Raw genomic sequence first — 20856 nt, 5'->3', positions numbered from 1 at the left:
TTTCTTGATAAGATTATTTTTTTTTCAACGACCCGTCTTACATGTGTTCTGCCCTCATCGTTCATCAACTAAAAATAATATGCGTTTAAAATTACTTTTTAAAGACAACACTTCCAAAGAATCCAGCGTCTTTGATGTTACACATGTGCAATGAATTTCTAATTTTTTTTCTCAAAAATAAAATTTTTTTTAATATATAAAAATTTTGTAAATTTCCAAAATTATTTATTGTGTCAACTGATTCATGCATTGTCTTTCACTTTATGCAAGTGTGCAAAATTTCACATCGAATATGGACATGTAGAAGTGTGTCAAATATCGATTATAAGATTTGTAACAGACGAGATTATTTAAAATTCGTTTAATATGAAAAAAAAAAAAAAATTAAAATTCTTCATTCTGTCAATTGAATCACGAATTGTCTCCAACTTTACGCAAGTATGCAAAATTTCAGATATGTATATTGGACAGGTAGAAGTGTATCTGATATCGATTATAAGATTTGTATACAGACAGTGTATACAAATGTATACAGTGAAGTTAAGGAGAATAATTGTTATATGAATAAGCTGAAACCATAAGAGTCATTCCACAACTTTCACCGTAACTCATTGTCATGCTTCCATTTACCTGATATTATACCAATATGGATCAGAACTTCATCAGGTATTGAGACTCGAGAACAGCGCCATTGACTGAACTGCTCAGCTTGGATTCAATTAATGAATACTTCTTTTAAGTCTTGAAATTAATTTTAATCTAGTCTGCTGTTGGTTCTTCTACTTGCTTTATACGTATTATTTCGCTTTTTTATCTCAGTCTACATAAGATATAAATTAGCTTACAAAAAAAAAAATATGTTCAATTCTCGATATTTTACAAAATATCTCTTCCCACGACCATGCTGCTGCGGTGTGCGCGGCTAAAGTTCAGCATACCAATATTTATATTTTTACAAAATATAATATTATTATGAGGAATAATTAATATGAAAATAACTAATATTGTTGCTGCGTACTTCAAAATGTTCGTGTGTTCTGGTCAGACGAGAGTTTCTATGAGAATTAAAGAGAATAGACTTAGTAGCCAAATGAAACCCACGGCAATAGATCCACAAAACTAACGTTTGTTATAAAACTGTACCCTTTAGTTCAGTCTATCGGTTGATCAACGAGTCAGTTTACTCTACACTGGTGTATGCTCGAGCTTCAGCTACTCTCAGCAGGTGTTCACTAATCAAGTTTATGTGTTGCGGCCACTTTAACTCGCCACATCTGAACACTATATGATGAACTAAACATATGATGAACTAAAATGTTTGGGACTGAATATAACAAAGTCGGTATTTTGTATCCATTTTGTGATGCCGTGATTCTTTATATGACTTACAACTATTGTTGAAAAAACATTTCGTAATGTCGTTAACTACATTATCCATAGTTTGCTGCCGATTTTATAATTTTGCGCTATGATTCATCTCACTATTTTAATGCATAATGTGACTAAAAAATTTTCTAATCGTTTTCCATAAATGGTGCAATCATTTTAACAAACAGCGACAAATTCAAAATTATAACTAGATTTACCTAACGCTTTCTTTAATTTACTCACATTTGAATGAGCGTTATTTGCACCTACAAGAGAAATGCTCGCAAAGTCAAAAGATTCACCATGTGCCAAATATTTTAGAATTTCGCTCTATAAGTTAGCTGGATACTTTATTTGATATTAGGTATGATGGCAGCTTTAAGATTTTTCATGTTGTTGATTATATTTTGTTCGTACTAGTGTTCACTCCGTAATACCAGTGCAAGAAATTACAGTTGGATCGCTTTTTTCGACGGCAGCGAGGTAACTTCCATTGGCTCATGGTGCGATCAATACACGAAGCAAGGCATTTACCACGGGATATATTGCCGTTGGAAAAGCGAGAACTCATTTTACTACTTTAATTGCAGTTTAATTCTTCTTCCATTGAAGGATAATTATGATCACATAAGTGATGAGCTCGATTAAGAATATCATCAGCGTTCCAGCTCACTTTTTTGCAAATCTCTCCTAACCAATTAAGGGACTTCATTCTTTTTCCTGGCATTGCAGATTAAAAATAAAAATGTCTATTTGCTGTCAATCGCTATCCAAGAAATAAATAAGTTGAATAATGCATGACGTATTGTATATGTAATCATTCTTTAATTCAATTCAATTCAAGAAATTAACCTTGATTTGATTTCTACTTACCATTGAGCTCCTCTAAATATAATTGCTGCGATGCTAAGACCGGCCGAAGCTCGCCATGCTTAACAGTTTAGGATCTGAGATTCAGAGTAATTCAGAGTCTTACCAATCAGTTCAGCGGGCCAAATGCATTCGATTCATGGTAACGGTCAAAATGTTATTTCACGGAAGGAATACATTTTTTATGAATGTTTGGTTGCGATTTTATCCAAATGATGAGTTAAATGTGAAGGGATTAAGGTATATATATTTCCAAACTTTGTTGTAAAAGAGTGGTTGGCTACCGCTCGTGGCCTTGTCTGGGTAACAGGTGCTTGAACACTTGCAGTTCAAATGTGATATGAGTATATGGTCTATTCCACTCGACTCACTCATAAGCTGAGTAGAAGAGTTCTATCAAAATCGAAGTTACAAATATCGAATCCAGCGGTGAACGTATGAAATTTTGTTAGAATATTGCTATATATCTCCACGGCACATCCTTCATGTTCCGTAATCTTTCTTTTTACAATTCAGCAATTTCGTTTTGTTCTAACTTGGCTAAAAGTTATTCATTTTGTTCTATCTTTATTCCTGCACTATTTTGTTCTTCCATCTTTTTTCACTGTGAATTTTCTCATCAATGATCAGCAATATTCAATGGAAGTTGGAGAATAAGTTAACGGGAAAATTGCACAATATACGAACAAAATTAATTAACCCTCTAATTTATTATATATTGATTAATATCGACAGCGCTAGGCAGAGCCGAGATGGTATTTGAGTGTACAAATAAATATTTTCTGGTAGTTACATTTAAATTATACAACACAAATCTCTCGTGCACCGATCTTCTATTTTCTGCATGGCTAGAACATACAATGTTTATGTTTATTGAGGTTTAGCGTCTGATATTCCGTGGCGAGATACATCGAATTTGATAATTTATTTAACTAAACATTGGATCACTCCGTACAAATGTATATTCATGTCATCATTTCAATTTTTTGCTTTATTTTGCAAAGTAACCATAAAATGTCCATGATCGTGCAGAAGGTTACGGAATGATGTGAACTATTGAATTGTTCATTCAATTTTGTAAATGTACTCGTAAAGGACGCAACACAGAAATATTTTCAAATAACACTTTTTAGCACCTGTCTTGCAATTGCATTATTTTCAATATTATTTTTCTTTCGACGCAGCGGTTCAAAAAAATTACCGTGTATATTTTTAAGCGTTAATAAGTAAAAAAAAAATTCATCCTCCTGAAACTATCTCATCTGTAACGTAAAACATGCAAATCGATTTGTTGCAAAGCCCTGTAGCGAAGGGGTACATGTTTAGGATGATCATCACTTAATTAATATCTTATTTTATGACCAAAATAAATTTATCAAACAAATAGGTCTCGTCTATGAGACTGTTCCAATTTGTACATTAACTAGAAGATAAGCTATAAGTACAAAAGTATAAGCTCATGTTATTGCGTTCTCATGTTACACGTGTAAATATTGTGGTGAACACTTGTTTACCGTAACCAATGTGCGGTTACTACGTTTTGTACACGTCAGCAATTAAATGTTTATACCACGTCAGCGTAATATAAACTCTTCTCGAGCAAAGTTTAACAGGAGCTTTGAGAACCGAGGTAAGAATCCAGTTTCTGGAAATGAGTTTACCAAATTTCATGAAACAAAAAATGTTTCATTAAGTGGGTTGCATCAGCCGCATTACATTTGAACGCATTTGAAGTTTAATACACGTGTAAATATCACTGTGAACACTTGCGACATAATTCTGGTTGCCGCAGAGCGCTGGTGTGGCCAGTTCTAGTGCGACCCTCGCCTGAGCAACAACAACTGATGGACGCGCCTGCCTTACTTCTCGCGCTGCTGGTGGTGGCTGCCTCGGCAACGGTGGGGAATATATACTTGTACATATTAATGGTCTTGAAATGTTGTTGTTTAATTGTGAGGTATTTTTATATGTTAATTGTATTTTCTGCTGGTGGCGGCAGCCTCGCCTGCCTCAACAACGTTGAGGAATACATACTGTTAAATATTAATGGTCTTGAAATGTTGTTGTTTAATTGTGAGGTATTTTTATATGTTAATTGGTATTTTCTTCTGGTGGCGGCAACCTCGCCATGGCAACGCTGGGGAATATACACTTGTAAAAATACTAACCCGCCAGACATCTGATTCTAAAATAACATTGAATAAATGTTTTATCACATAAATAAACTCTTAATCAACGTTGTTTCAATGTCATTTCTCTAAAGGGTCAATATCTGAAATTGATGTTTAATTTTTCTTTTGATGAATAATGTATTTGCGTGAATTAAATTTTAAATTTCAGGTTTAAGCTTGTTAGCAGACGCAAAATATCAATTAGAAAGTTTATTTGAAATGAATTGAATGTTTTGTTTGAATGTTTTTTCTGAAAATAATCTTAGAGAGTCTCGTTATAAAATTTTTGCTCGCATTCAATATGACCGTAAATATATTAATTGTAGATGTAACCATATTACTATATTTCTACGTGTAAAAATCAAATAAAAATGCTGTTAATACATTTCAAAATGTCAATAATTCGCAAAGTAACCCTTGTTTTCTCATGAATTTATTCCACCTTTCATTTTCGCTCAGGACCTGTCATCGTCTGCTGGAATGCCCCGCGCTGGCGTATCGCCGGAAACGGTGGGTGAATTTAAGTAACTTCAAGATTCTCATAAATGATCGTTATAAATTAATGGAGATGCATTACTAAAGACATAAATGTAACCATAAACAATCGTGAACGTGAATATGAATTATTTTTTTATTTTGCGGCATTTTTTATGGGATTGTTCATTTTTCTCTGAAAAAATATGCGAGAATATTGCAGGCGGAATTTCTTTATGGTGAATTAGACTAACTTTTTATTTTCCATTTATTTCGCATTTCATTCCGTTTTTAAATAAATACGGGTCGCAAAAGCAGTCTATTATAATAAAAGGTACCTGCATTGCTTGTGCGTTTAAGTTGCTGGCATTCAATGCTGTAGTCGTATTTAACTTACTTTTACCTCCAAGTAATCGACGGTTTTATCACTTGCAGTTTGTCCTACAAACGAACCTACAAACGAACTTATTCTCAACCTGCGCTGCGGAGGCGAACTCTGTGTCAGGAAGCCTTTACTCCATCGAGCTGGGCACCTCAGAGTTCGTTGAGCTGACAAGCTCGAGCACTCAAAACATCACGTGGTTTAGGTTAGGTTAGTTTACAACTCCTATAGATCCTCTTTTCATAGCGTAATGCAGTCAAGTGAGCAGAAACTAAGAAAAGCCGTCCGGCAGTCAGTGAAAAAGGGCGGGGAGACGGGGTAAGCGTGGAGGTAGAGTTATGGCGGGGGAAAACAGCTGCGACGAACGGACGGGCTGGAGTGCTGACTGTGTATCAACAGCGGTATGGCGTAGGGAGTTGCTTACCGAAAATCGTGAGATTAGACGGCATGGGATAGAGCTGTTGGACGGTTTTCAATACGGCGTAGAGCGATTGTATTGGTGGCTTACTTCTCATTAGCTCGCTGGTTAATTTCCATGAAGGGGATTTGTACCTTTGGCTTTTAACTTGTAATCCCTTAGTCTACTCTGCCCTTTAGCAGGCTTACGCACGGAAAGGAGGATGAAATATATGCTGGTCTTGGGCTATGCTGGCCTCCGGCATGCATCCCAAATGCCTGATAGAATACGCTTACTTCTTCATGACGCATCACGAACGCTAATTTGGTTTTCTGATTTACAGGCAAACTCATGTTCAAGTACAGCGGCAGCACCTGCAAGGTGGCCGTGAAGGGACTCTACGATCCAAGCAAGCCCTCGTGTACAGGAGAGACGGTCTACGTTCTAAGCAATAGCGAGAAGTAGGGCTGGCTTGGAGCCGTGCTATTGAAATTCGCTTAAAGTTCACGTAGCGATTAAAAATCCATCAGTGATTGGCCGACGGAGTTACGAAATATCAACCATTTCTGATAGTACAGCACCAATACTCTTAGCAAATTATCTCTGGAATCTCTAAAATTTATGAGGCAGAGTTCCACTTCTAAATACTTGGATTTACATGCAATCAATATTGTTCACGACAGGCTCATTGTGATTAAGCAATCACATTGTTTCGAAGCTCTAAGATAAATATTGTTTACTAACCGTATGTGCAACGCAAACTTTCATGTTTTTGTTGTCAAATAGTTTGACTATTTTGTATAAGAATGCAACTTCCAATTAGCGCGGCTGCGTTCCTAATATGAGCTTATGTTCTGGTATCTCAGCTACGACGGCGTGCTTCACCTCCCTGGGCGCGTTCTTGGACGGTGAGAGGATAACAACCGACGGCAATTGCACCTCAAGCTGTGCTGCAGGCAGCGTAGTGGGTGAAGGTGAGAAAACGATGTTTAAAAAATAGTGAAATTTCCCCTTGTTGAAAAATTGCATGAGTGGTGAATGTTAAAAATCTTAAACCAATGCTTAGTACTGTAATGCATCAATCAGTAGTATACAAATCTGTACTATACAGAATCAGTAGTTTATCAATAAAGACTGCAACGATCTGTAGCAGCGTTGTACTAATGACCTGTTTCAGATGGCTCGAAGCTAGAACATTCAGTTTAACTCCTTTCTTTATGCAGAGAATTTAAACAGTGGTAATATTTAATTTCATACGTCCAAACTGTCGATATGTGAAACTCTTTCTCTCGAAAAAAAATAACTTTTTTTTGAGGTACTTGATTAAAATTTCGTGTTGCTCGTCGTTTCCTATGAACAATAGGCTCAATATCCTTGAAATCTAGGCCATAGTTTTTACGGTTAAATTTTTTCAAATCAAAAATTGTGAATAAAAATATATTTCCAAAGCTGACTTGACGCAGTTTCTCCAATATTGTACTAATATTCATACTAGAATTTTTGCTCATTATGAACCCAAGTTGCATTATTATACTGGTAATTGATAAACATTTTTCCTAGGTGGGACTGTGCTAACAGATCTTCAGGAGGAAACGCTGCAGTGCTGCAAAAACACCAAGTCTCCCTGCGTTCACTTTTGCTGCAGCAACGGCGGCACCTACCCTGATTGCGGCAGCCCTGGCAGCACCGTCAGAAAAGAGTACTTCTGTGATGCGGTGGCCGTTTGTGTTTACCATGGACTGCTCCTGGCCCAGATTGACACGCCTGCGAAGCTCACTGACATACTGGACATCATCAGCCAACAGGATCCAGGTCAGAAAATATTATTGTCATTCGGTCCCTAAATATCGAAATTAACTAATAGCTTAGTGCAAATAAAATTTTTGAAAAATCACAAAATTTTCATTGGAAACTTTCTATCGTCAGTTTGAAATTCAATAATACACCTGTAATCAAACTGAAGATTCGTGCAAATTCATGGATTGTACTTCTAATACAAATTTTGAACTGCCATTAGAGCAGGTCGGCAAAACGTTTTTGATGAAATGAGGCGAATCTTCGTAGCATTTTCTTACCTTTGAACTTTCGGTCAGAAATTATTTTTTTGAACTATTTACTCTTCATAAAATTTTGAAACAATGCAAACTGGTTTATCTGATTGATAGAAATAATGCAGTACAAACTAAACTGATTAAAATGAGACTTCGCTCGAAAATATAAAGTTGACTACAAATAACCGATTAACAAGATCTTCTAATTTTAAGCAAAGGTGTTTGGGCAGAAAATTGTGTGAAATTAGATTAAATAATTAGTTAGAATGTCCATTTAATCAATGAAATTATAATACACGATTTATTAATGAAAAGCGCATTGTCGAGGGAATGTTGAAGTATAATTTTTTATTTCTCAGCCGCGACGCAATTTTGGGTGAACGTACGAAAAATCAGCGGAACTTGGGTCAACATTCCTAGCAACACGCCTGTGGCTGCGGGTGATTGGGCAACACCTCCTGTTGACGGCGAATGCGCGTATGTGGATATAAGTGCAAACAATCGACTCAAAACCGCGCCATGCGACGGGGAAAAACGTGCCTTTCCTTGCGTCGATCCCACAAATTCTCTGCCAGTTTGTTAGTCAACTTCTGCATAGATTTGTGCCACGGAATTTTATGGAATTTCCGCAGACGAAGCAATAAAAAACATTCATGAGAACGCTGATTCTTTAATTATTTACATATATTTGTTGGGATTCGATGAGACATGCTTCGCCTTCTTAAAAAAATTCGTCTTGCTGTCTTTTGACAGAAAGACTAATGAAGCAAAGTTCCTGAAACGTGAAATGGTAGATTAATGGCGATGAACAGTGACATAATTCACTCTAATTACTGATAAATGTATATAAAAACACAAAATAACCATCACCATCACAATAGACGGTAATCCACCTCAACTTCGCGCAGTATTTCTTCGCGCTGATTCTTAAAATACTCATCGACTTTAAATTGAGGAACTATGTTAACGAGAGTTGACCGACCGCTGCAGAGGGCAAGAATCGCCTTTGAAATCGGACAGTCGACACAGAAGTCGTTAATTATACAGAGAAGGTCACTGCGTTAATAATATAGTCGAGGCACTAGGACTTGCTTCCGGCAGTTGCCACTGCAGTGACAGGTAAGAATAATTAACATCACAAATTAGGCCATATTGACGGAGCCTTTAGGGAGCGTCTCCAAACACCAGACAGGGCGAGACCTGAAAGGATGACGCCCTCTGCCGACACCACGAGAGCCAAGTGTCAGTTGCTCAGCTCCGACAGTACGAGCCTGGACATTTCTCCTCGCAGGCTCTATGTAACCTACGTACATGTATCCTGCTAAAAAAAAATTAGACCGGTGATTAGTAGAACTGCTGGCTTCTATGTAGAACGCCTAGTTATATAGCTATTTAAGTGAGATGTGAAAAGCCACTCATGGTACAAGGAAAAATTGAGTCTAACTAAATACTTGCCAGGGCGTTCGCTGACAAGCGAAATGCTCCACTATTAACAAGGAAAATATAATAATTCGTTAAGTTGACGGATTCATCTTCTATCAGTTACGAAATAAATTCAACCGAACGATTCCAGCGAGATGAGTTATGTCACCCGAATAGGAGTTATAGTGTTTTGGTGCATATATGTACATAAGATGCATAATACAAGTAATTATTATCGCTGAATAGGATAAAACTTGTCTCGTTGACAAAAAGTTTTCACTATCTGTGCTGAATGATACACCAAAGAATGATTGGGCTAATACAAGATTCATTAGATTTCATTGGGCATAATTTAGACGAAGTTATATACAAACAAATGCAGTCTTAAATGTCCACAGTAAAATAATTATTCAAAACTCACACTCCAAGCTCCATCGGAAAGAGATAATCGATATAAAAATTTACAGTTTGTTGCTCTAGGCATTACCTCTAAATATCGAATTCATGTCAACGTTCAAATTAGAATACATTAGAACGCGTATATATAAATTTTCGGTTCCTAGCAAATTTCTGCTATTCAAGTAGTAGTTCGGAAAGCTTATAGAAATGATTAATAATTTAATTTAGCTGCATGGGCGAACTCATGGAATGGTACATTCCTATTCATTTGTTCAATAACGAATGAATGAATTCGAATCGTCTGTTGGGAGATATTAATGCTTATATACACAAACTAAGATTCATACGAGAGATCAACGACCAGAGAATTCGTTGATTTAAAATGTAAGAGACTAAAACAATTTTTCAGATGCATGAAGTCGGTAGATCGAGAGGCATGTTTCAGGAAGTATTTCGATCTTTGGTTTTATTATATAAAAATTAATATTTGTGCACGAGATATTGATTCTGCTAGCTTTTCTTGCTTCGATATTTTAGTTATATTGAAAGTGAGGTTAGAGTATCTGAACAATGCAATGGTGATTCGTATTTATGTGTAATTATGCCCTTATTCACGGGTGCATAATAATAAAATGTAACTGACATCCAGAAATAAAGTGACTTTAAATAAGGTCAGGTTTATCTGATAGATTGAAATAACGCAGTACAAACTAAACTGTGTAAAATTATATAAATAAATTAATATAAATTTACCTAATAAAAAGTGGTCAATAAACTATCGAACTGATAAAGTCAAGGAAGGGGAATAAAGAAATTTTTAGGCAGAATTTTGGTTTTAAATAGAAGCAAAATTTGTATCATTTATTTATCATTCGGTAATTTAATCATGATTCTAACTTCACAATACAAAATATATCATTCAGTAAACGTGCATCATGCGCTAGCCTCATGATGACTTGCGTCACGCCGGTAAGTTGCTAATTTCTTCATTTTATTTTACACAGAGTAGGGCAGAGAACATTGCTTATTTGAAACATATATTATAAAAAAGTATTGAATATATACAAATCAATTTTGTAACAGCATAATCAAGAACAAGTAAATTTAACAATTAGCCAGTTTTAAAGATGATATCACGCAAATGACGTCTGTTTTGTCAATACATTGAGTCAGTCGTATCCGGAAATTGGTGTCGACTCTTTCCAGCATCTTAATAGGAATGCTGGCGATGGCTTCACGAATGTTAAGATGCTCAGGTAGTTATCGTAACAAATCACACTTCAGGAAGGCAAATTCATATAAGCAAGTTCCTCTGCCTCACCATGTATCATGTCAGACAAACAAATTTCATTTATGTCTCCTAACTCAAATCCTGTATTTTAATCATAAATTGTTTTCATGTCGTTTCTGCGCTGGAAGTGACGATACTAAACTATAAACTAACTTATTATCTACGTTGAACGATTGGACTCGCCTGCTGGACGAAAGGGAGCCAGTGGATGCATTGTACCTCGATTTTGCCAAAGCATTTGACAGTGTTCCGCATGAGCGGCTGTTGCGTAAAGTGAAGTCCTTGGGAATTGAGGGAAACGTACTCCAATGGATCAGAGATTTTCTAGTAGGTAGACGACAACGTGTCAGTATTAACGGAACCGTGTCAGACAGGGCATCAGTGCGCAATGGCGTGCCACATGGAAGCGTCCTGGGGCCTATTTTGTTCGTTGCTTTTTTAAATGATCTGCCAGAAGTAGTGTCCAGCGTGTGCTCCATGTATGCCGACGACACAAAAGTTTATAATACAGTGAAGAATGTGTCAAATAAAGCGCAATTACAAGATGATCTTGACAGTTTAGTTAACTGGGCTGATACGTGGCAGCTGCGTTTTAATACAAGGTCCCAGAAGGATTACTAGCATTTGATACAAGAATCAACACCAGGGGCCACGGCTATAAACTAAAAAAACTGCGTTGGAACACATCCATGCGACAACATTTCTTCTCGCTTCGAGTCACCGACATGTGGAACAGCCTCCCTGATAGTATCGCTGACGCTCCGAGTATGAACGTTTTCACGAACAGACTAGACGAAGCTATGCAGGAGCATATGTTCAGTTTTAAAATGCCTAGCAAATTACGGACCAGGCAATAAGTCCAGACGAAGCTATGCAGGAGCATATGTTCAGTTTTAAAATGCCTAGCAAGTTACGGACCGGCAATAAGTCCAGCAGCTATCTCAATCAACCATCAGTTATGGAAAGATCGGGTTACAAAGGCTGGATCCCTTGTGAATCAAGTCACGAAAAGTTCAAGAATAAGCAACAGGCCATGGGCCTATTTCTCCAGTGCCGACACTTCTATTCTATTCTAAGTGTAAAGTACTTCACCTCGGGAAGAACAATGAACAGCAAGATTTCAGTATGAGAAGACATGGTTGCAACGAGACAGTAATGATTGAAAAGTCTAGTGTGGAAAAATATTTGGGAGTTTACGTCAACAAGGAGCTGAAATTTTCTAAGCATACCTATTGAAACGCAAGCTAATAAATACAACAAACTTCTTGGACTGATCAGACGCTCTTACGAGTTCCTAGATGCAGAAGCAATGAAGCAGTTGTTTGTTGCTGTCGTGCGCCCGAATCTAGAATTTGGAAACGCAGCGTGGTCACCAAACCTTGGAAAGGGAAAAATGTAGTAGAGAGTGTTCAAATAGGTGCAACAAGGATAATTCCAAGCTTGAAAGGCAAGTCCTATGAAGAAAGATTAAAGATTTTGAAGCTTCCGAGCCTCAGTTATCGACGTCTGCGTGGTGACCTCATTGAAGTATACAAGTATGCTCATGGCTTATTCAAGGACCAACAGGGGCCACGGATACCACCAACAAACCAACACCAGGGGCACGGCTATAAACTAAAAAAACTGCGTTGCAACTCTTCCACGCGACAACACATCTTGACGCTTCAAATCACCGACAGCCTCCCCGATGACATCGTTGGCGCTCCAAGTATGAACGCGTTCAAGAACAGACTTGATAAAGCTATGAAAAAATATATGTTCAGATTTGAAATGCCTAGCACCATATCGAACTCGGTGGAAGTCTAGCAGCTACTTCAAACTATCGTCAGTTTGGAAAAGATCCGGTCGAAGGACATGTATTTAGATCTCCTGTGGACAAGTCACGACATGTACAAGAACCGGCAACAGGCCACATCAGGCCTATTATTCAGCGCCGACACCGCTATGCTATGCTAAGAGAAGCAAAGGAATGCAGGAAAGAGAGGAAAGGACTGGATGAATGAGAGGAAAGTATTGCAGGAACGGGAGGACGGGGAGAGAGAGAAGGGTTGGACGAAAGGAATGCAGGAAATTGCTCGGGAAGGATTGGATCAAATATTGAAATAGAATTTATAAATTGGTGTTTATAAATCCAATTAAGTAAACTATCATCATATTTTGTAGGAAGTTTTGTGCTAAAATGCAAAATATGCGTTTGAACTGATCAGATTTTGTACCCGGACATGAGTTGACATCCCTACAAGATTTCGATAAAATAATTTTCATTTGTATTATGGCCCTGCAGTTTATATTCGTAACTATTATGATTTTCACAGCAAGGTTAGCATGAAACGTTCGTAACATAGCGATGCACTTTTGGCCCTCGTGTGGGTCAACCTAACCCAGTTTGGTCTGGCATAATGGGCGAATCAGTGTGAAGTCTGCTCTTTGCTCGTGCTGAGGGTAAGGAAAATTGTCAATTTTCGGACAAAATTACCTTCATTTTTCTGAAAGTTTGCAATAGCTCAATATGCAGGGGCTCGTTGCCTGGAACAACAAGCAGTGGAGAGAAGGAAAGTCTGAGAAGGAAAGAGAAGGAAAGTCAAATTAATATACTTTCTTTCTACCAATGGCTGATTTCGGCACAATATTTGTAGCATAAATGGAGTAGAAAATACTTAACATAAAATTAATTCTATAAATTCTGCTAGTAAAAACAAGGTAATCGATTTACAGCATGAATAGGTAATAAATAATTTGGTGCGACATTAAATTAATAATTATGGTAAAAAATGAATAAACATACATTGGCAGAATATTGATATACAGAGCTGGGTAAAATTAGGCGGCCATCATGTCATGGCAGTCATCAGTGTCATGGCAGTCATCAGTGTCATGGCAGCCATCATGTCATGGCAGTCATCATGTCATGGCAGTCATCAGTGTCATGGCAGTCATCATGTCATGGCAGCCATCATGTCATGGCAGTCATCATGTCATGGCAGCCATCATGTCATGGCAGTCATCAGTGCCATGGCTCTATTTCTTTATGCTACATATCGTCTGAAATATCTGTAACGGTATATAAAAAAATTATTTAATACGACACAACTATTTTAAACCAATTTATTTAATTACAGAAATAGAATAAGTAGCCAACATTTACACGACATAACAAAGCAACGACTGTCATGTCTTTCTCACGAACTTTCCTGAAGAATTAATATCAAAATGTGCTATAAAATATCTCCAAAATTCAATTTAAATATATAAAAATAAATATCGCTATGACACCATTCCGAGTAAAAACCTGCAGACACTCAAGAGAGAGCAGAATCAAAACTGTCAGAAATACAGCTCAGGAATTTTGTCCTTAAGGACAGAAAGATTCTATCCTATAACGCTGCTTATAGGATAGAATTATTATTACAAGGTTAGGAAAGAATAGAAAGATTATTAAAAATTAATCAAAACCGAACAAAATTCTGAAAATATTAACAAATTTTTGGGGATAGATGGATGACGTAAAGCTAACCTCAGAGGCCCGGCATTCTCAAAATAATTACTGTTACAATAATAACGAAAATAAGCACAATAATGAAAAAAATAAACATAAATCACTATTTCAGGCGTTTATGACATGGGCTCCACTGAAATGTTATTAAGTGTTTATTAAAATAAATATATGACATTAGAGCCAGGAGATTCCATACCTAGTGAAATTATATGATATTAGAGCCACAATATTTCAGAATATACGTTTAAAAATTACTTTTTAAAGACCACACTTCTAAAGAATCCAGCGTCTTTGTTGTTACACATGTACAACGAATTTCTAATTTTATTTTCAAATATTAAAAAAATTAACATAACTTTTTTATATATCAAAATTTGGTAAATTTTCAAAATTATTCATTGTGCCAACTGATTCCTGCATTGTCTCTGACTTTATGCAAGCGTGCAAAATTTAAGATTGATTAAACAAGTAGAAGTGCGTCAAATATGGTTTATTGTATAAGGTTTGTAGCAAACAAATTATTTTTCAACTTTTTTTAATACTGAAATAAAACTTTTTTGTATTTTCCAAGTATTTATTCTGTCAATTGATTCATGCATTGTCTCCGACTTTACGCAAGTGTGCAAAATTTCAGATCGATTTGACAGGTAGAAGTGTGTCATATATCGATTATAAGATTTGCAGCAGACAGACAAACAATAAGAAGTGAAGTTAAAGAGAAGCGTTGTAAAGATGATACAATTGAAGAACCCACTTATTATCACGACCAAGCATTACCTGCTTCAATTTCAATGCACTGGATGTTTTGTTTCTTATTTGCAAAGTAACTCTGAATTTATCCCAAACATGACAACTAATATTTCAATAACAACCACGCCGCGATCAACCGTGGCTGCCAAAAAATTAACCAAGTTGGTAAAAATCCCAATAAAATCATGAATAATTAAATCATATACGAAAAATTAACCAAGTTGGCAAAAATTCCAATTAAACAATGAATTATTAAATCATTTATGATCTCAGAGGTGAGGTGGTTTAGCTTCTGAATGATTACGAAAAATATGTCCATTCAAATCTCGACGAGTAACACCCGTGTATTTACACAGATGACAGTGGAAAGGTCTCTCATTTGAATGTTTATACAGAATATGTCGGTTTAAATGTTTCTGTGTAACACAAGCATATTCGCAGTCTGAACATTGGAAAGGCTTCATTGTTGAATGTTTATGAAGAATATGTTCCTCAAGACGTTGCTGAGCAACACAAGCATAGTCACATTGTGAACACTGAAAAGGCTTCTCTTTTGAATGCCTATAAAGAATATGGCGATTTAGATGGTGTTGTGTGACGCATGAATAAATGCAATGAGGACATTGATGAGGTTTCTTTGTTGAGTGTTTATAAAGAATATGTTCATTTAGACGGTTTTGTGTGGCACATGAATATTGGCACTCAGAGCAATGGAAATCTTTTTCTGCAAAATGCTTGAGACGAATATGATTTATTAGGCTAGCCTTTCGAAAACCAACAAATTTGCAATCAAGGCAGTGAAATTTTCTATCAGTTAGATGTTTATGCTGAACATGTAGCTGCTTGGAGCTGGATGATGCAGAGACCAGGCCAGCGCCACCAGCTGCTGCTGCAGCTCCCACAGCAGGGGACGACTCGCCGCTGCTGCACTGCTCACACGCAGGTGTATAAATGACGAGTAAATAATTAGTAATTAAGTTATTCTTTTTATTATCTCCTCAAATACAAACCAAACATAATAAACAATAACCCGTATTTACCATTTAATTGTTAACTATTAAGATATCACCTTCAACGTTCTGAAAAATCATCACACGGATACGAAACAATATTCATTTCATAAATAATCTTTTACATTCAATCACCAAATATTCCAGACTTGATAACTCAAACATGAATAAAATTTTATGAAATTTCAGGCAATTTTGATGATTATTCAGAGACAACATGAATAATGAATGCAAAAAAGTCTCTAAATTAGAACCTACAAGTAAAGGTGCTTGCATCAGAAATCAGCAAAACACTCGAGAAACTGAGTGCATGAGAAAAATAAACTGCACTCAATGCCATCCATAAACCATTAGAGCAGGATTGGAGCAAGTGATATTGTTTAAAGTCAGTTTATGACAGGGAGATGCAAAGAAAGCACGAATGTCACACGGACTGGCAGTTGTTTCCACTGAAAATCGTATGTTTCCACTGGTGAATGGGACATTTCTCTTCTGGGTTGGGCAAAATGTACCTAATTCTCTAGCATCTATATGGACAATCGCTACCTACATAAGAATGCCAAAAGTATTACCTCATAATAAATAGAATTTACCAGTTGTTCTGTTGAATATATGTACCTAGACCATTTCTCAATTATCAATCAAGACTTTTGATCTGTAGTAATCTTATTCTCAAACATTAATAAGACCCACCTAATTTAAAATCATGATTTTTGCAGTACAAGAATTCCAAATGTTTAATTCCCTAAATAATATGTAAAATATATGAATAAATACAATATTTTTTCACATTTCTTCATAAGAATAAGAACTCACCAATTGTTTTGTTACAATATTAGTGAACGAGGGACTTGGACCAGCGTCGAGTAGATCAAGAGCCTTACACGGCTCCTCCATCTTGCCAGGCCAGCAAGATGGGGATAGAGGAAGTGGGTCATGATGAGATGGTGGAAGTGGGTCATGATGAGATAGGGGAAGTGGGTCATGATGAGATGGTGGAAGTGAGTCATGATGACCTCCAGGACTAGGGTGATCACTTGAACAAGCCTGCACAACAGTTGGAAATATTGGTATCATTTAAATGGAAACATTCAACATGGGGAAATTGAAGGAAGCTGTCATAAGTAGATTATAATAATGCAAATATACTAATAATACATAGTCTATTATAAATACTTTCTTTATAAGTTTTCATGTATAAAAGAATGATTGATGATTAAGAAGTTTTGGACAGGTTCTCATTCTTTAATATGAATAAATTATTCATAGATTTAGATAATTAATACAATATTCAAAGAATTACATCATAACCAAATATTCTACGGAAAACTGCCTACTACTATTTTGTGTACCTCATCATAATATTGTGATGGCTCCTCTTTCACATACACAGCCTCCATCTCTTTCTTGATGTTCTCAGTTGTAACTTCAGGGCCTGAAGCAAGAGCAGCAGCATCTGAATCTGCACAGTAAAAAATATGATGCTCTTCCACAACACTGGTATTGTACTTCAGAACTGTGTAATGCTATAAGCTTTTATCAGACAAAAATAATTCCCTCATGATTAAAGTTCATTAGCTCTCTTTCACAAATACCTATATGGATTTTGTGGGTAAAAATTCATTGTGAATTTCAATCTAATTTCCACTTGAGTCTAATACTCACAAAATTTGTTTAACTTTACAACCATCAGAACTGCATAAAACTATGTAAATGAACTCTAAGATAAGGTTTCAAAAAACTTTTAATATAAATAGCAGTGTCAGTGCTGATTAGGTCATATGGGCCTGTTGCCAATTTTTAACCACCTTGCCAATTCTGACCAGAAGTGTCACAGGAAATGGGATTGAACCCGGAACTAAATGTTCAAATCCTGGTACTGCTTAACAGTAAACACTGGGCCACCAAGCTCACCTCCAGACTTACCTTCAACAACATCAGCACAAATATGAGCGAGGCTTGGCTCAGCACCGCAGCCTCTCCCCACGGCAGCAGCAGGAAGTGGTTGCACAACAACCCCAGAATTGAATGTGTTACTTGCCATGATTGCAAACTCCATACACTAATTGACATAATAATGATATATATTAAGCCTCACAATTTTAATTCAATTCATATTAACCAATGAATTTGAATGAGCAGAGAGCAAATTTCTCAACTGACATGAACTCAAGCAAATGAAAATTAATTTTTATCTTTTTATTTTCATGATATTGAAACACTGGTATGGAGTGGTAACAGAAGAATAAGTAAACTTCTAACCTGAGCTTAAGTGAAACTTTTCATTCATTGTTTGCTGGCATTATTGTGCAGCACTGGAGACTTGTTTAACCCTTTAACAGGATGGTGATATTTATAAGCCACACATCTGTAGGCAGATAAAGATTAATACATTGAATGCAGTTAATGAAATTGCCAACTGCCTGCTGGTGCAACTCTTGTGGAGTAGGTACCAATTGAAATTTCTAATTTGAAGTAATTAATATACTCTTCTAGTATTCAAATACAATAGTTAAACACATTTTTTATTATTTCAAACCTCTACATTTTATTCTCAACATAATGTACTATAAATAGCAAAAATATAAACATGTGTGATTCAATTGTGAATTTAATTCATTTTAATAAATGACCTGCCTGTGGGTCGTTTTGCACTGAATGTGTTAAGAAATAGTGAAAAGTTTTAATATCTTTATAGTTGCCTTACTAGAAATAGCCCTGAGTAATTGTGAGGACTTTTCAAAATATAAAACAAAAACTTTGACTAATAGAAACTCAAGAATGCTAGGAAATATATGACTAGATTATTAATTATTTACAATTAACAAGCAGTGTGTTTATGAGCTTGATTGAACTAGAATACTTAAAAAACTGAAGTTAGAACCAAGTTTTATGACACAAGCATCCTACAAACTCATTTGATATGATATTCATCAAAAGAAATTTGACTTATTTTGAAACTAAAATTAGCTCATAATGAGCAGTGGGGAGAGGTGATTAACCATGTAGAAACAATCAATACAAAATATACAATAAGTTAATACCTCAAGAACCAAGTAATGACATCTAGCTGCAGTATGAGTGAATATTGAAGTGTTCTTAATTGCATAGAATTAGTGAATAACTCAAGTTAAAAAGCTGCAAAAAAATTATATCCTAAAAGAATTGTGGCTGATTTAAAGTCAACATGATATTTATTTTGTAACAGATTGTGATGAGTTTATTAACAATTAAAATGATGAGAGCTAACAAAACAATTACAATATAAATATTTAAATACAGGTAATATACCATCAAACAGGGTAATAAGGGACAGTTTTGAGCATTTGTTGTTAATAACTTCTTACCATAGAACATTCCATAAGCAAGTTTGGGCTCATTTTAAGCTCATTGCAAGGGCTATCAAATGGTATCTCTCTCTGAAAAAGTTCCATATGCTGTTCGTTAGGTGACAGACACAAATAAAAGTGTCCCGAATTACCCCTGGGAATGGGGTTATCCAGGACACTTGATATAAAATTTAATTTTAAAACATTTTAAGCATGCAGAGTATACTCATCTATTACTAACAGTTATCTGAAGTCCTTTTCCTTTGTAGATGATTTAAATGTAGAATAAATGACATTTTCTGTGATTTTTACTTTCTTTTTTCTTTTGTTGATATGATATTACCATATCCATACATTAGCATATTATTGATGTGACATTACCATGTCCATGAACTGATGAACATGCCATTGAGCATTTACAATGATCTTGTCCACTGCAAGCTTCATATCAGCAGCTGTGTAGCACTTTTCTGTATCTAAACTTACAGGATGGATTGTAATTTTACACCAGTTTAATTGGGTCACGTGAATTCACTATAACAAAAAAAGATCCTGAAATAATGTACCTGAAACGGAGAGGATTATTCTGGTGACAACCATCATATTTTTTGGATAAATAAATCATAGTTTAGGTTTATTACTTTTCATTCTATGTTGCCCAGTGCACAATTCTATCTATGACATTCTCTGTACAATTTTTTTCAATTTTTCATGAAATGAATTTTTTTTGCTGAGCAAGGTAAATATAATCAAAATGTTTTGTTGTTAATTGATTTTTTGTTAACTGGAGCCTTTGCTAATTGAGGTTCTAACGTAAATGAATTTTTGGGGCATCACTTATCACCCCGGGGGTGTCCCTTATTACCCCCAATCAATCTCTTGCGGAAATGGCTGCCATTTTTTTTAAATGATATATTAGAATTCTGTCAATCACATTTTTAAGCCAACACCTGTGTGCAACGTTTATGATAGTAAAATTTTTTGTTATGGCAAATATTTTTTTGCAACAGACCTTAGCTGCTAAGGCTTAGCAGAGGTATGTTTCCACCAAAGTCTCACTTTTCACACATTTTTTAAAAGGATATTTTAGAGGTAGTATATGTATGATTTTTTAACTTGCTTTATGCCCAGGGTGCAGAGAGTGATGAAGATTTGAAAATCTTTGGAGATGCATTTGCAGAAAAATTTACATTTCCGAAGATCATGGCGTAAAAAATGACAATGACATCAGTTAAGCCTCAGCCATGTTTCCAGCTCTGCTCAGTCCTTTCACTTTTACCTTGTAACTCATGATGTTAGAACTTTGATGTTCAAATGTTGACACTACTGTCAAAAGTCAATATCACAATCAAAATTATTTCATAATTGGAAATGTGTTACAATATCACAATCGAAAATGTTGTTCGCAAATAACCATCGATCGCAATGCAAAACTGCTTCCATCTT

At 35.8% G+C, this 20856-nt stretch overlaps 3 protein-coding genes across 10 annotated transcripts; 2 read left to right on the top strand and 1 right to left on the bottom strand.

Moving 5' to 3' along the window:
- Nucleotides 1–646: 646 nt before the first annotated feature.
- Nucleotides 647–5480, top strand: LOC108672116. The gene is made up of 4 exons (XM_018159740.1): nucleotides 647–666; nucleotides 4031–4136; nucleotides 4869–4919; nucleotides 5319–5480. The coding sequence occupies exons 1-4, from the start codon at nucleotides 647–649 to the stop codon at nucleotides 5478–5480; spliced, it is 339 nt and encodes a 112-aa protein (XP_018015229.1).
- A 415-nt stretch (nucleotides 5481–5895) lies between these two features.
- LOC108672118 lies at nucleotides 5896–8363 on the top strand. 3 transcript variants are annotated; one of them, XM_018159746.2, is made up of 5 exons: nucleotides 5896–6043; nucleotides 6077–6116; nucleotides 6529–6636; nucleotides 7223–7474; nucleotides 8073–8363. In XM_018159746.2, exons 1-5 carry the CDS (start codon nucleotides 6014–6016, stop codon nucleotides 8294–8296), a joined length of 654 nt encoding a protein of 217 aa, XP_018015235.1. In that variant the 5' UTR covers nucleotides 5896–6013; the 3' UTR covers nucleotides 8297–8363. The 3 variants fall into 3 exon arrangements, 2 of the variants coding, with proteins under 2 accessions (XP_018015235.1, XP_018015234.1); XR_007157251.1 differs by having other exon boundaries at nucleotides 5896–6123; XM_018159745.2 differs by having other exon boundaries at nucleotides 5896–6116.
- A 6630-nt stretch (nucleotides 8364–14993) lies between these two features.
- On the bottom strand, nucleotides 14994–19806 carry LOC108672117 (transcriptional repressor CTCF-like). Of its 6 annotated transcripts, none has more exons than XM_047885151.1 (5): nucleotides 19792–19806; nucleotides 18008–18449; nucleotides 17434–17543; nucleotides 16898–17128; nucleotides 14994–16000 (listed from the first exon to the last, which is right to left on the bottom strand). In XM_047885151.1, the coding sequence occupies exons 2-5, from the start codon at nucleotides 18138–18140 to the stop codon at nucleotides 15341–15343; spliced, it is 1134 nt and encodes a 377-aa protein (XP_047741107.1). In that variant the 5' UTR covers nucleotides 18141–18449; nucleotides 19792–19806; the 3' UTR covers nucleotides 14994–15340. The 6 variants fall into 6 exon arrangements, with proteins under 6 accessions (XP_047741107.1, XP_018015232.1, XP_047741106.1 ...); XM_018159743.2 differs by lacking the exon at nucleotides 19792–19806 and adding an exon at nucleotides 19652–19679; XM_047885150.1 differs by lacking the exon at nucleotides 19792–19806 and adding an exon at nucleotides 19429–19456.
- Nucleotides 19807–20856: the final 1050 nt, after the last annotated feature.

Source organism: Hyalella azteca, unplaced genomic scaffold, assembly GCF_000764305.2.
Source record: "Hyalella azteca isolate HAZT.00-mixed unplaced genomic scaffold, Hazt_2.0.2 contig17094, whole genome shotgun sequence".
Classification (NCBI taxonomy): Eukaryota; Metazoa; Arthropoda; class Malacostraca; order Amphipoda; family Hyalellidae; genus Hyalella; species Hyalella azteca.
The sequence above is the reverse complement of the archived record's forward strand: the minus strand, read 5'-3'. Positions and strand labels throughout refer to the sequence as shown.